At 46.2% G+C, this 15,859-nt stretch overlaps 1 protein-coding gene across 3 annotated transcripts in view; it reads right to left on the bottom strand.

The window, feature by feature from the left end:
- Window positions 1-15,859, bottom strand: part of STS (steroid sulfatase) — a 158,123-nt gene that overhangs the window by 30,860 nt on the left and 111,404 nt on the right. For all 3 annotated transcript variants that reach the window (XM_058714422.1, XM_058714423.1, XM_058714425.1), the window contains exon 8: window positions 8,930-9,067. In XM_058714422.1, coding sequence (XP_058570405.1) covers window positions 8,930-9,067 — 138 coding nt within the window. The remainder of the gene's footprint in view (window positions 1-8,929; window positions 9,068-15,859) is intronic.

The raw sequence follows: 15,859 nt of genomic DNA, 5'->3' as shown, positions 1-15,859 counted from the left end.
AACGTCTTCCCTCAGGGGCCAGGTAGGAGGCAGGGGTTGGGGAACGTCTTCCCTCAGGGGCCAGGTAGGAGACAGGGGTTGGAGAACGTCTTCCCTCAGGGGCCAGGTAGGAGACAGGGGTTGGGGAACATCTTCCCTCAGGGGCCAGGTAGGAGGCAGGGGCTGGGGAACATCTTCTCTCAGGGGTCATGTAGGAGATAGCTTGACGTTCATGGTTTCTTTCCCAACACTCACTTCTGCTGCCATGTTGTGAGACCTCGAAGAATAAGCGTGGCTGTGTCTCGATAAAACTTTATTTACAAAGCCAGCCATCAGGCTAAATTCGGCCCTAATGCCAAAACTAGCTGAGCCCTGCCCTGAGTTAACTGAATTTAGATTCTGTGTCCAGGTGAGTGCAGCAAGCAGGCAATTCCACAATAGTAAGTCCTTCAGTATTGAGGCAAAATGTCAGCGAGGCTTCTAGTAACAATGCATTTGTTCACTCAACTGGACACCTTCTTAATATCTCCTACAGGATGAAAAACTAAGCCACGGACTGTGGCAGAGAATGCCAAGTGAACCATGTTCCGGGTCTGATCTGCTTCTGCAACATCATACTTTGGTTGAGCTAAGCCTCACCTAAGTGCCCCAGGAAACAGCTTGCCCCCTCTTGCCTTCTGGAAAGTTCTGTGTCTGGATGTCTGCTCTGCCAGGATTTTCCCCATCCCCCAAATCATTTTACCCATCCTCAAAATCCTGGACAACACGCCCCTCCCATTTAATTAGCCTCCCACGAGCCCCACTGCAGGTGATGTTTTCCTACTGTCCATTTCCTTAGCAGTTTTCAACTTCCTTGTTTATGGGATGTGTGACAATCAAATCTGTGCATATCTTATCATCCCAGCAGGACCATGAGTGCTTGAAAACAAACTCTGTCTAATTCAGTGTTTAATCAACTGAAATCCACATCATAATATTTTCCAAATTATAGGGTCCAATTTATTCCTTGAGTGAATGAAATCATGGATTAATCCCTGAGGAGTATGGCTGGGGAAAAGACTATCCTATAGAAGTGATTTGAAATTCCTATTTCCAACCTCCTTTTTGTCCGTCAATGTTGCTAGGACTTTTCATTTCCCTCATCAACTGCATTCCGTAAGTCCCCTCCTCCAGAGCCTGACCAGCCTCAGAAGAGAACCTCACCTTCCATCTCATGCAGGAAAATGAGCTCATCACCACCAAGTACTTCAACTCCCTGCCTGTCCAGACCTCAGTTGATGCTCCCCTGCCACATCCTTCCTGCTCTCCTGCCACTTTTCCTCCACACAACCGCAGCCGCCCTCTCCACAGACCACATGAGACCACATCGCTTCCATCTGCTCTGGCTCCAACGTGAGTAAATCAAGCATCCAGGATCCAACCACAAGCCTTACCCCCGATACGGCTTTTGCAACACGGGGCCCAAAGTGCAGTATTCTTTGCTCACGTGGACAGCCCCAATCACTGCAAATGGCACTACGATGTTTGGAGTTCTTGCTAATCTTATCCTATCTATGTGGTCCTCACTGCTGGCTCAGACCACGTAATACACTATTTCCCTCACATTCTTGCCCAAACACTGAGTGCCGTGAGTTCACATCTGATGCGAGCTCCCATCTCCACGGTAAGACATTAGCCCTCAATGAAAATGGATGTGTTCTCCACAAGTCTTGATCTTCTCAGCAATTTGACGTCAGTTATGCCTTGGGTTAGCTCTCTCATTAAAGTTGACCCTGATCATCAAGTATGCTCCAATCTTTCCCATGACAAAGCCCTGCTTACAATGGCTTGCCTGCCTTTATGGACAAATTTTTCAAAAGAACCAGAGAAATTTCTCATCCATCCATCCATCCATCCATCCATCCATCCATCCATCCATCCAGACTTGGCCTCTTGCGTCTCACTGAAAGTATACTTGTGAATCTCTCTGGTGGCTACTGAACATAATTGGTCTTATGTCCTCATCTTACTGGGCTCTTCAGCACCATTTACGTCTACTACCCTGCCTTTCCTCGAATCTTCTCTTCTCCTCGTCTTCTTCTGACTTCCCAAATAACTCTGGCAATATGGCCTTTACCATATCATCACTGTCTATCTCACCTTTTAGGTAAGAGTTCTTCAGGATTTGTTCCTTGACCCTCTTCTCTTCTTACACCAAATGATCTCATACACCTCTCTACGTGCCATGACTCTTATTTCATAAAGGGAATCTCTGTTTATACAACCACGTGAGCCAAAAACACAAGACACGTCTTCCTTTCCCTCAAACCCAGGATCCAATCAACAGCCAATGCCGATGGATTTATCGAGGCAGCAATGCTCTTCCATTCCCAGCTATATCTCCTCAAACTATGCATCTTTCCAACCCAAGCTCGAGTATTTTTTTTTTCAGTTATATATTTGGTCAGAAATTATTTCTGAAAACACGTGAGGCACCGTTGTAGGCTCCATGGATGCACATGTGAGTGAAATAACATATATGGCGTCCCAGATCTCGCGTGTGGAGGACGGTAATACCCTGCACGTACTGGGTGCTCCTGCAAACACTTGGCATGCACTGACTTTGTAATCCTCACTAAAGTTCCCCATGATATTCCTCTAATAATATTCAATCATATTATTCTAATTCTAAGGATGACAGAACAGATACACAGTCATTCCTCCACGTATCCTTATTTCCATGACTCTACCCTCTCCTTCTACTAGATTTGGGCGGCATTCTTCACATGCAATTTTACTACCCAAATGGCAATGATTATTTGAATGCATTTCTACTGGACATATTAACTTGGACGTGTGGCCTCATCAACTACATCACCCGACAATCCTTGTGTTCTCTTTCAACTCTAGCTACGCCGAGCCGCTCTTGCGCTCGCCGTAAACATCTCACTCCCACCTAGAATGAATTCCTCACTGCTCCTCTCCTTGCCAACATGCAAAAACATCAGCCCACAAAAGGTCATCTCCCCAGGGGAGGCTCTCGGAAGTCCAGGCTGTGCTGAGCACCTGTAACCATCTTCCCGTGAGAGAGTTCCCTTAGCACCTCATTATTCTCTGTAGAAAATTATCTCCGTAGATCTCCATCTCCTCAGTAGAATATGAGCTACACGAGGTCGGGAACCCTGCATCCATGGCCTTTATGCCCTAGCAGCTAGCCCCACACCTGGCACACTGCACAGAGTCGATAAACAAAATGCTTGCTGCTCCAATGTGACTGAACGAGCGCGCTGATAAATGAAGATAGCACATGGTCTTCTCACAAAGGTGAAAAGGCTGTGGATGCCTTCCGGCACACTAAACACCCATACAGCGAGACGCCACAGCTTTTCCCACTCCCGGGAAGCTGGTGAACACACCTGTCCAAATCTGAAGACAGAACCTGAACGTTATATAACCACCTTCCAAGAAACTACCAGACCCGCTTGCTGTCTGTTTCCCAACAAAAGTTATCAATGGCTCTCTGAAAGATGCATTACTGCATGAGAGAAAGACAAGCCGAATTCAGGGACTGTAGGAAGCAACTTATAAGTGGTACAGACTCAAGCCAATTAGTTGCTTTTGGAATTTGCATGTAAGGAAAAGGAGTAATGCCAGAAGCTGCAGAAATTCTGAAAGCATTTCTCTGCACGTGGGGAAAGTCTACATTCTTGAGCAACTCAGGAAAATAGGATAACCCCACCCCCATGCTTCTGCAAACACCGTCTGTAGAGTTAATTTATCCATTCCACTGACATTTATTACTTGCCTTTAGGCAGAGTAAAAGGGAGGTATGGGGAGAGCTTCCTTCAGGGTGACCTTGATTTCAGAGAGGAATGCAAATGAAACAGAGCTGGTCTAACTGTTCTCTTCCGAGAGCACAGGGAATTTTCTGCTATGAGAAAGAGACAGAAAACTCTCAACTCTGCTATAAGAAAATCTTAGGGAAGTTATTCTGGCCCCAGCTGAAGGAGGGTATTTTAGGGGAAAAGAGGAAGATCCTCAGGAATGGTCCTAGGAGCAGAAGGAAGAGAAATCTGGGACCTGCCCACTATTCATTCAGCAAGTATGTAGTGAAGACCTGCCGCATGGTTACTGTAGGCAAGGAGACAGAAGGAATAACACACCGCAGATGTCTGCTTCCATGGGATTTACATGATGAGAAGGCAGTCAAACCATGAGCACATAAATGAATAAACACAGAACATACTGGATGCACAAGAAATTACAGTGAGGTGGTGTGTTAGAGATCTGGTGGCACAGATGAGAACTTTTGTTTCAATGGTCCAGAGAGATCTTACAGAGGCAACCCGCAAATGAGGGAGCAAATGCACGCAAACATCAGGAGATGAGCTCTCCACCAGAAGGAGCTGCCAATGGAAAGTCCCGAAGGTGGAAACGAGATTAAAATGCAGAAAGACAGAAGGAAGATAAAGCAGTTCTAGGTCACACAGCCAAGGTGCAGACTTTACATTGTATTCTCAGTGCATGGGGATATAGCAGAGGGTTTTAGGAGGAAAGGAAGAAAAGCCTTGTGAACACAGAGGAGGCAGAGATTGGAGTGATGTGTCTACATGCTAAGGAAGGCCAAGGATTGCCAGCAACCACCAGAAGCCGGGAGAGGCAAGGAAGGATCCTCCAGTAGAGGCTTCAGAAGGAGCACAGTCTTGATGACCCCTTGATTTCAGATGTCTGGTTTCTGAAAGCGAGAGAGAGAATAACGCCGTGTTGTTTGTAAGCCATCTGTTCCGTGGCAGCTGGAGGAAAACTCAATGCAATACACTGAGTGCATGTTTATTGAAGCTCATCCAGCTGCCTCGGTGGAGAATGGATTGCAGACAACAAATCGAAAGACCACCTGGAAACCCACTGGGGAGATGAGCTGGAGGTGATACCGGCCTGGAGGAGGAGATCATTCTTGGACATGAGAGAAGTACATCCATGTCAGGTGTCCTTAGAAGATCAAGTGTATAGGACTCACTGTTGGGATATGAGGGACAGGGCAGATCAAAGAAAGAGGCTGCAGGGACTCAACAAAACCAGCTTTAGGGGTTGAGTCACTGAGCGAAGACCAGTGCCAATCAGTGCAAATCAGTGATATCATTGGCCTGTGAGACATGTGGTCTTGGGGATCTCTAAGATCTCTAGTATGGATCTGTTCATGGGGATGTGCCCCATGAACATCCATACCCTGCATCATGCAGGGAGCTGGATAGAACAGTCTGGGGTTCACAGTAAGTAAGGGTTACCAGCCCTCAAATGCCACCTGAGGGCACGGGCTTAGATGACACCATATTTGGTGAATGTGTAGGTAAAGAAATGAGGGGATTCAGGACACAGCCCCAGAGGTTTCCAACTTTGAGAGGCAGGTCAAAGGAAGATTATAAGCCAGCACTGAAGGGTGAGAAGAAGCTTCCATGAGGTGGCTTGCACCATCTCTACGAGACTGATCCAAGGGCTCTAAACATTGATGTGGACACCAAAGGAGGCTGGCTGAGGCCAACTGATCCTTTCTTAAGAGAGCCACAACTTTTGGGACTATTTCTTGAGCTCCAATTAAGCTGTCCTAACCCAGGTGAGGGTGTAGAATGAAGAGAGCCTTTTGAAGATCCCTCCATCTGTCTGATGTAAACAGACCCAACACCCGCCCAAGATGCAGTTACACAAACTGAGAGCCACGGTCTGTGCTCCCTACACACAGTTCAGGACTGCAAGGAGATTGTAAATCCTGTTACTTTAAACCAGTGATTCCTATTCCCCAGTCCCAAATTATCAGTGTGGACATTTTTCAATATTCTACCAATCCCGATGGCATTTTTACATTTAACACTTGTTAAGTGGTCATAGGCTAGTGTAAACGTTATGGCATTTTGAGGTTCACTTATGTATCTTGCTGTTTAAGTAAGCTCTACGCACAACGTCAGGCTCAAATTCACAACCCCAACATCAAGAGTCACATGCTCTGGGGTTCCTGGGTGGGTCAGTCGGTTGAGTGTCCAACGCTTGATTTCAGCGCAAGTCATGATCTCAGCATTTGTGAGATTGAGCCCTGCAGCAGGCTCTGCGCTGACAGCTCAGAGCTTGCTTGGGATTCTGTGTCTCCTTCTCTCTCTGCCCCTCCCTTGCTCACTCTCTCAAAATAAATAAATAAACTTAAAAAAGAAAAGGGTTGCATGCTCTACTGACTAAGCCAGCCAGGCACGCCTACTTAATCTTGCCCTTTTTTTTTTTTCAGTATATATTTTTTTAACGTGTTCATTTTTATTTATTTTGAGAGAGAGATAGGGAAGAAGTGGGCGAGGCACAGAGAAAGAGAGGGAGAGAGAGAATCCCAAGCAGGCTCTGTGCTGCCAGCACAGAATCCGATGTGGGGCTCGATCTCATGAAACTGTGAGACCGTGACCCGAGCCGAAACCGGAGTCAGACTGACATAGATGACCCATCTGTCAGTCTAAACAGGAGAATCATGCTGCAAACATCATCTTTAAAAGAATGAGAGAAGATTAATGGTGTCACTATTCCCTCACCCCCATAATATTACATTTTTTTCATGCCGACAACAGCACGGACCTTATGTCCCTAGGATTACGAGGAATAACCTGTTGAATTCTGGAGAAGGATGGTTTAACTGTAGCCATTCTATTAAATTAACCCACAGATTTTATTAGGGAAGCAGATTAGAGTGCTAACACGGCAGAATCACCGGGCTCATACACTAACGATCTTTCCGAGGGGTTTTGATTGAGAGTAAAAATCATCAGTGTTCAGAAAAAGATGCTCTCTTGATCACGGAGTTTAAGCAGCGTGATTCCTCTGCGAGCGAGTCTGTTGGAATTTGCAGCTTTAGGAAACCAGATGTTTTGACATTTAGAAGTCTTTGGTCATTTCCCACAGCTCGAAGGAAACCACATCTTTCTTTTAGGGCATCGCCTTTTATCAATGTTTCACTGGGAGCCCGATTTCAACTAAATCTGACAAAGGGATAATGCTCTGCAACAGAGTAGTGGCTGGGATATTGATAGAGCATAATACACTGGTGATATTTCCAGCATTCAAGCAAAACAGGACAACATGGATAACGCATCTGATAGGTTTCCTTTTATAAACGAAAATCAGGAGGTAGCTAGCGACACGCTGTGAGGGCTGTATGATAACCTCGCTTTGTGACCGTCATTCAGGACCCTTGATGCTCTCATCCTCACCCACACCACTTGTATCTTCAAAGAGCCAACTCTCAAAGCTACAAGCCAATACCACCACCCCCTCCGGCTCATACCCCATCCTGGGATCCATCATCTGGTCTATGCTCCCTGAACGGAGTCTCCGGTATCCGTAGCTTTCTTAAATCACATATTCCTTTGTAGCCACTTCTATGACTGCATTACTGTAAGACTGTACCTATTACTTCTATCAGTCCATGTCTCATCCCCAGCTGCTAACCCACTTTGGGACCTCACAGACCTTCCGCAGGAGAACGAATGAACGGAACTGTGCATGGAACACAGTCTGTAACTCCATCTTTAGAGACGATGGCATCTGTAAAATAAACTAAAAACCGCTCTCTCCACACAGGCCACAACCTCATGGAAACACGGCACACATACCTCATCTTAATATATTGGAACACGGGTTTTGACTGCCGCCTACGCTGAAATAAGACGATAAACAGAGGAAGCTGGCCGAAAAGAGTGGCTGCCTGGGGAGGGGTCGTCCTCTGCCCATGAAACACTTGGGTTCACTCACCTGACCCGCATCAAATGTCACGCGTATGCTCTGCCCTGGCGTGGTGACAAAGGCAAGCCAAGGAAGGGGAATGAACACCCCGTGCAGGTTATCCAGACCAGCACGGAATAGGAATGCTTTCCACCCTGCATTCCAGGGAACCAAACGTGTAAGAAAGGTCCCTGCCCCGAGGTGCTCAGAATTTCAGACGCCTGTAGGCCGTGCACAGAAAGATGTAAAACCAAGCATAAGGTATGCTGCCTTTGGGACAGATGGTGCGTTACCCTCTGTCCAGCGCCCTGCCTCGGTGCAGGTGCACTGTGATGTATATGACTCCACTCGTTTGTGTCGCTGGACAAGCCGTGTGCTGCTTCTTAGGCCCAGCGCTAACGTGGGTGACCGCTAAAGTGGGTGAGCCATAAGCACAACGAGAGAGCGGGCATAGCGGGTGGCTAACACCTTCCCAGCCATGCTTCCCCTGGCAACCATTGTTGACTTCCAAGATGCAAGAACAGGTCATTAGACAAAGAACACACGTGGCCTCCAGAGGCTTGAAAAGACAAGGAAAGGAATGCTTCCCCAGAGCTTGCACGAGGACACAGCCGGGCTGTCACCTTGGTTTTAGACCAGTGAGACCCACTTCAGGCTCCTGACCTCCAGAACAAGAACTTAATAAACTGTGCTGTTCTGGGGCACCTGGGTGGCTCAGTCGGTTAAGTATCTGACTCTTGATTTCAGCTCAGGTCATGATCTCACAGTTCAAGCCCTGTGTTGTGACAGTGCAGAGCCTGCTGGGAGTCTCTCGCTCTCTCTGCCCCTCCCCTGCTCCCTCTCTCTCCATAAATCAATAAATATAAAAAAAAACCACTGCTGTTTTAAGCCACAAGTCTCTGTTATTTTGTTTTGGCAGCAACAGGTAATTGATACACGCATTGTTGTTTTAACCAGCTATCCGGTATGAGGCTGCATTTGTGTGAAGACGACATCATGTCTTGACCCAGAATGCGTGCTTTTCATCCCCATGGAGACCACACAGAAACGCGACATGGCCACGTCACTGTCCAATGCCAGTGACACAGCGATGTCCCGCATATTGGAAAATGGCAGAGGAACAGCATTAGAGCTCAGAGATCAAGGAAAACTCAACCAGCGCATGAGCGGGGAGGGTACAGCTTCTCCACATCAGCACTTCCCACCTTCACAGAGTCCTCACCTTTATAGATTCCGTTACTTCCTCCGTGAACTTCTCCTTTAGGGGTCACCTCTTCCACGTGTGCTCCTTGGTCCGAACTGAAGTAGATGAGGGTGTTATTAGCCAGTTTCAGCTCATCTAGGACCTTCAAGATCTGCCCTGAAGGGGAGAGATAGCCAACGTTAACACAGTTCAATCTCTACAAAAGGAAAGGAGATTACTTGCTCTCACCGACTTCTCTTAAGATGGGAAGGAAATGTTCTCGGACATCACAGCTTTCCCACGCCGATCCCAACCGGGGATGCAACGTAATCAGAAAGTCTAACTGTGGCAGGGTTCTTGGAAGCTACAGTCATTGAACCAAGTATCATCAAAAGCATCATCTGAAACTCTAGGCATCGTGGACGGATTCTGCAGACTGATACCTTAGAAACTATTCTGGAAGAATCAGGACCACAGAGCATGAGCCACTTAGAGGAACGTGGCATGGTCCTGAGTAGAAGAAGTCTACCAGTTCCCCTAATTCAATGCAAAACCCCAAACCATCAATGTTCTTCTTACACGAACAAACATGCCTACAAATATGATGAATGTCTTCTTCTAATATAGTACATACAGATATAGAACTATCTGTATTTTATTTAGACCACACAGAACCTTAATGACTAAACAGTGTAGGTTCCATTTTGCAGATGGGAGCAAGTGGGGCCTCGTCATGGTCACAGAGTTAGGAAGTTGAGAAGCCAGAAAGTAAGCGTGAAATCTGATTCCAAAGGGCAGAGTCTCAAACCTTACATAGCTACACGGATGGACTCCATGGGAACCACAGAGGAGCGAAAAAGATATCTCATGATGACGTCTCATGAAATACTCATGGACGAGAGGATATGACAGCCACCTGTTTTCTTTCAAGCAGGAAGAAGGGAAGACAGGATGGGGTACGGATTAAACAAGATGCGGCACGAGTTCATGGTTGTTACAGGTGCATCAGGGGCATGTGAAAGTTCACTTCACTTTTCTGTCTGCTTCTATTTATGCCTAAATTTTCCATAGGAAAAAAAAAAAGGAGCTGGCTGAAGGCAGAAGGGGCTAAAGTATGGGCTGCCTGTTGAGGAAGCTGTTGCCAGCTCTCAAGTCAGAAGAACATGACAGTGAAAATAAGGAATACACTTTGTGATCTCCACAGAGACCCACATATGCTATGCTACCAGTTAAATTTAGTAAGTTAATGCGTGCAGTTATATTCTGATTGAGGTACTAGGGTGTGACCCCACTTTTGATGTTTGACTGCTAAGAGCTCTTAAAGCCTCACTGCTCCTCATTCTACATGTGCCCAGCCAGCTAATAAGAGAGCCAGGGTGCTGCACCCTGCCGTACTCATGGGGGAACCAGGCTATGCCAGCCCCCGCCTGCACACCGAAGTCAATCCCTGCTTCCTCCCCCATCGCTCTCAAGCTATTTTCGGACCAGCTCGGGACCTACCTTGCTTGCCACAGAAACCCTCATTATGTGAGTAATAAACCTTTTCAGAATTTTACAAGGACACCAAGTGTCCCCTGCAGCTGTAATAACTGGGTAAGGGCACACTGTACCCAGCACGTAGGTCAAGCCCCAGTGGGGACAGGCCCCCCACTTTGGGGCCGCACCTCCACCCATGTGGTTCAGAAAGGGTTGGGAAGGATCGCACCATCAACTCTCCGTGGAGGTGCACAGATGATTTCCGAGCCAAAAGCAAAACCCAAGTCATTTGTTACAAGACATGTGTCTCCCATTTGATTGTAAATGCTACGGGTTACAGTATATTCAATCTTTCTCAAATTTTTTAACTCATATCATAAACATTCTAAGAAGCCACACCGTATACATAAATGTCATACTCAGAACCAAGGAGTAAGATCCACAAGGGCCATTTCAGATCTGTCTCCCATGATACGTCATTATCAGGCAGACACAGGTTGTGGTGTTATCGGGTACAGCAAGGCAAATCACCTGTGTGCGTGGGGAGGTTTGGCTCCAACTCTAATTTAAGCTGTATCATAATTAACTTAATGAGTTGAAACAGGGAGAAGGAATAAGACAATATAACCTCCACTATGTTTTCAAGGGAAAATGCCCCTTTTGGCTCCTATGACAATTTCTTTTAAGTCTCTTTTTATTTATTTTGAGTGAGTGATAGAGAACAAGTGGGAGAGGGAGAGGCAGAGGGAGAGGCAGAGGGAGAGGGAGGGGGAGGGGGAGGGGGAGGGGGAGAATCCCAAGCAGGCTCCACGCTGTCAGCACAGAGCCCAACACGGGGCTCAACTCACTAACTGTGAGATCATGACCTGAGCCGAAATCAAGAATAGGATGCTTAATCAACTGAGCCACCCAGTTGCCCCTCATATGACAATTTGTAAGTAAAAACAGACTAAGCAGTTAGCAGAGGATTGAAGGGTTTACTTCCTTGAGTTATAATTAGCATTTTGCAAAAGGGTAGGCAATCATATATCTACCTTCCAAATAAGATTAACCTTTCACAGATTGAGAAGAAACTTAGCATCGTTTCTTTAAAATGTGGTGTCTATGATAACTTCTACACACACAAAACCTGCACATAAACATTTATAGCAGTTTTGTTTATAATTGCGCAAACTTTGGAAATGACCAAGATGTCCTCTCGCAAGTGAATGGACCCAGTATAGTGCATCCAGCCAATGGTCTACTGTCCATGCGGAAAAGAAATGAGCTATCTAGTCATGAAAAGACATGGATGAATTTAAAATGCACATTTCCAAGTGAAAGATCCCAATCTCAAAAGGTACATAATATAGGACTCCAACTACATGATGTTCTGGAAAAGCCAAAGCTATGGAGATAGCAAACAGATCAGTAGTTGCCATAGCCTGAGCAGGGTGGGGACAAAGAATCAGCACAGAGGATTTTTAGGGCAGTGAAAGTATCGTGTCCGATACTGTAATGGTGGATGTGTGTCATCATACGTCAGTCCAGATCCACAGAATGTAGGACTCAAACAGTGAACCCTAATGAAAACTATCACTTCTAGTCGGTAACAATGCTTCAACGTTGGCTCGTCAACTACAACAAATGTACTACACGAATTCAAGATATTCTTAGGTACACAATGTGCACAAGAAAGGGAACATATGAAAACTGTACCTTCTACTCAATTTTTCTGTAAACCTAATTTTTCTGTAAAAGTGATCAAAAACAGTCTACTTTTTTTTGAGAGAGAGAGAGAGCGTGAGACCAGGAGGGGTACAGAGGGAGAGGGAGAGAGAGAGTCCCAGGCAGGCTCTACACTGGGCTCAGAGCAGAGCCCAACGCAGGGCTTGAACTCATGACTGTGAGATCATGACCTGAGCCAAAGTGAAGAATCGGATGTGTAACCGACTGAGCCACCCAGGTGCCCCTTCCCACTACTTTTTTAAAAAGTGCCTTTCAGATGCAGTGTTGAGTCGGAGACTTCTTCATCCAGATATCCGATATGTGTTACAAAGCACCTACTGAACACGGGCTGTGTGTTAACGGCAGAGTATCCAAGCCCTTGGAGCCTCCTGGGGACCCCGTTCTCTGCTCAAGCCAGCTAAAGCTCCTGTTTCCCCTGTAGGCTCTTTTCATCTCCAGATGAGCCTACAGGTGCACTTAGCAGACAGACTCCGTCTTACTCCAAATCCCAGTATTCTTAATGACCGTGATCAGATATTTCCCTTGTCTCCATCCATTCTTCTTAATTCATTGCCTAGACTGATGACTTCATCTTTTTCATCAAAAGTTCCCTATACAGCTGGTCTGGGATTAACACAAGGCATCTAGCCGAGGCCATCGGGCATGTACAAACAGCGGAATATTTGCCTGAATCTGTGCAGAAATGGTGAGATTTCTGATTTCCTTTTAGTTCTTTCTTTCCCAAATGACACACTCTGGATCCCACACAATTTAGGTCCTACGCCAGAATCTCATTTGTAAAGCCTGAAGCCTGTTAACTGTTTAAGTTTTCATAAGATTGATCCTATAAAGCTCTAACATATTTCTCTCCTAAAAATTCTGAATGGAAATCTCCCGTGAGAACAAATGCCTGTGTATTATTCTTGCTTTCAGACAGTACACTGAGAGTCAGAGGTCCACAAATATTATTTTTCAGTAAGGTTCTCAAGGTATAATGATACCAATTTATATGGGATGATAGTTTTGAATTACCGATGGTGGGCTGAAGGATAGCTTATAAGTGAAATGTGTTATTTCCAAAGCTTTCTCACATTGCTGCCTGAATGAAACAAATACAGAAAATAAGTCACTTCAAGATCACTTTTTTATTTCACTAGGGTCAAACAAGAGAGAGCTTATCAAAAAATGAGCACTTCAGATAGGACTTTTGTAAACCAAAAGGACAACACATGGAAACGTCAAAGTCTGGCTCCTTCCTTTTTCTCCAGGTATGAATGCGGCTTGCAGAGGAAGCCTAAATTCTAGAGAGTTCCTTCATTCCATTTATTCACTCGACAAATGAGTGTGAAGGCACTATTGAAAATCAGGCAGTGATATGCCACTCAGGAGACAGAAGGCTTACCAACGCATGGGCCACATTCTAGATGGTACACGAGAGAGAAGCTATCACGTAGAACTAAGGGTTCAGGGTCTGCCTTCTGGCTCCTGAGAGTGGCAGACTGACTTTGAATCCTGGGTTCCCAGCTTGCTCTGTGGGGTTCTTTGCCTCTAAGTCAGAGATGAAAACGTAAAATAGGAAAGTGTTGCCAGGAGGCACAAACGAGGAGAACTTCATACACGACAGCCCAGAACTGGTCACACTACGATTGCTCAATGCACCTTAGCTCTTGCAACAACATGAAGAAAATTTCCACGTACTCAACATGACTCCAGGGAACACCAGAAAAATCCCCTTACAACTGTTTTAGTAAGTCTTCTATCTGATCAACAGGTTAAGGGTGGGACTCAAATAATCCTGCTGAAGTCACAACCATGCAGTCCCTCACCGTAGCACCTCTTGGTGGCTGGGAGTCTGGGTCAGGCATGTGCAATGCTTGGCACTCACTGTTCTAGCTTTAACCTACGTCCTCAGGCTCTCCTGAGCCTGAATCTGTTATTGAGTGGCACACAGAAATCTAGCTGTCACCGGCCCTAGAAAGGCAATTCTTTGTTAGCTTATGTAGGATGAGAAGCATACCCAACACCCCATGCATCATGTCATATCTGTCAATGCGCAAATAGATATACTGTCTCCAGCTGGAAGCGAGGTCCACTTAACGCAGGTAAACTTGACCTATCACATATCTCACATCAGTGTTGTTCGAATTTTAATGGCCTTATTTATCACCTTGGGAACCATGCTAAAACCAAGATTCTGATTCAGTACATCTGCGGGGATGTCTGTGAACCTCAACGGTGCCCGTCTGAAGACCGTACTTTTAGACGGTTTGACACGAGACTAAATGTGCCGTATTCCCTGACATACAATAAAAGGAAATGGCTGGCATTTTCCAGATTTCCAAACCAACAATGATAATGAGATGTGGGTACAGTTTCAACACCTAATTTTTACACATGGAAAAGAAACATAATAATGCAGAATTAGGATTGTTAGGGCAGTTAAGAAACGGAAGAGCCTACAATTTTCAATGTTGCTTTTCTACAGATGACCCTTTGTTCACTTTGCTGGTGCTTCTTGCTTTAGTGAGTTCCTGTCTGAGCTCCTATTGTTTCCGGGAAACGCATCCTTATTTTGTGCTGTACCTGGTTGTTATGATAATGTTGTGATTTCCTCCATTAAACCCGTCTCTGCCCTCATCACACTTGTAATGTGTGATTTATCCCCCGCACCTGCTCTCACCATCTGGGGTGTTTTCGCGGCTCGACTCAGCTATCTTCTTGGGTTAACAATAACGTGTGTGTGTGTGTGTGTGTGTGTGCGCGCGCGCTCGACTCAGCTATTTTCTTGGGTTAACAATAACGTGTGTGTGTGTGTGCTCGACTCAGCTATCTTCTTGGGTTAATAATAACGTGTGTGTGTGTGTGTGTGTGTGTGTGTGTGTATTCCAGGGCATTGCACTTGCTGGAAATAATCGGAATGGTGTCCGTGTCTGTTCAAGGGAATCACACACGTGTGTGGGAGGAAACCCAAAGCTGGCATGCCTGTGGGTCACAGGAAGCCATCCCAAGCCAGTGCCTGTGGTCACTGCTTCCCTAGGGTCATACACATCACAGGGGGGTGGCCGAGCTGAGCAGCAGGTGATGAGGCTGGCAGGGAACAGTTTTGAGAGGATTGTGCTCAGCGAACATATGGTCTTCCACCCTCGGTCCATTCTACTGCCTGGACTTTACTGTCTGGCAGAAAATGAGGTTCAGGAATTCTGGTGCCACCCTTTGGTCTTCTGAGTGGCCACCGGCTGAACCTGCCCTGGGGGTAACCCAGGCTTTGTCATGGAGTCCGAGGTTGCCCATATCCCCCGGGGCCATTCCTTGGATCAAAGCCAACAGAAAGCTCCAGAAACATACCAGCTAGGATTTGTCTGGCAACACCTCATGGGAAGCCAACCGTGAAAGAGCTGTGTGACCTGGGCTGTAAGCAGAGAACATCCAGAGGCAAACGGACAACATTCAACAAAACGAAACCTTTCAGAATTCTTACTTGTGATGCTCAACCACATCACCCATACTCAACTTTTATTTTAGGACTAGGTTATTTTTTTCATGGGGTTTTATCATCCATGAAACTGAAGGTACAAAATTGAACACTGTACGTCCTTTCACGGACACCCTGCACATACAGCACAGATTCCAGCCCTCCTGGCCACGTCGGCTAACACCCCACCAAGCTCCTCTCTTGGCTTTTGCTTCTAATCCACGTGACCTTCAGTTTGCTTGTGTGCGGGTCCCCTGTAGCGTCTTCCTAACTACAGGGTGAAGCGTTGGCTTTATGGAGAGATCGCAAGCTCT

Source organism: Neofelis nebulosa, chromosome X (assembly GCF_028018385.1).
Source record: "Neofelis nebulosa isolate mNeoNeb1 chromosome X, mNeoNeb1.pri, whole genome shotgun sequence".
Lineage (NCBI taxonomy): Eukaryota > Metazoa > Chordata > Mammalia > Carnivora > Felidae > Neofelis > Neofelis nebulosa.
This window is presented reverse-complemented; position numbering and strand designations above follow the sequence as displayed.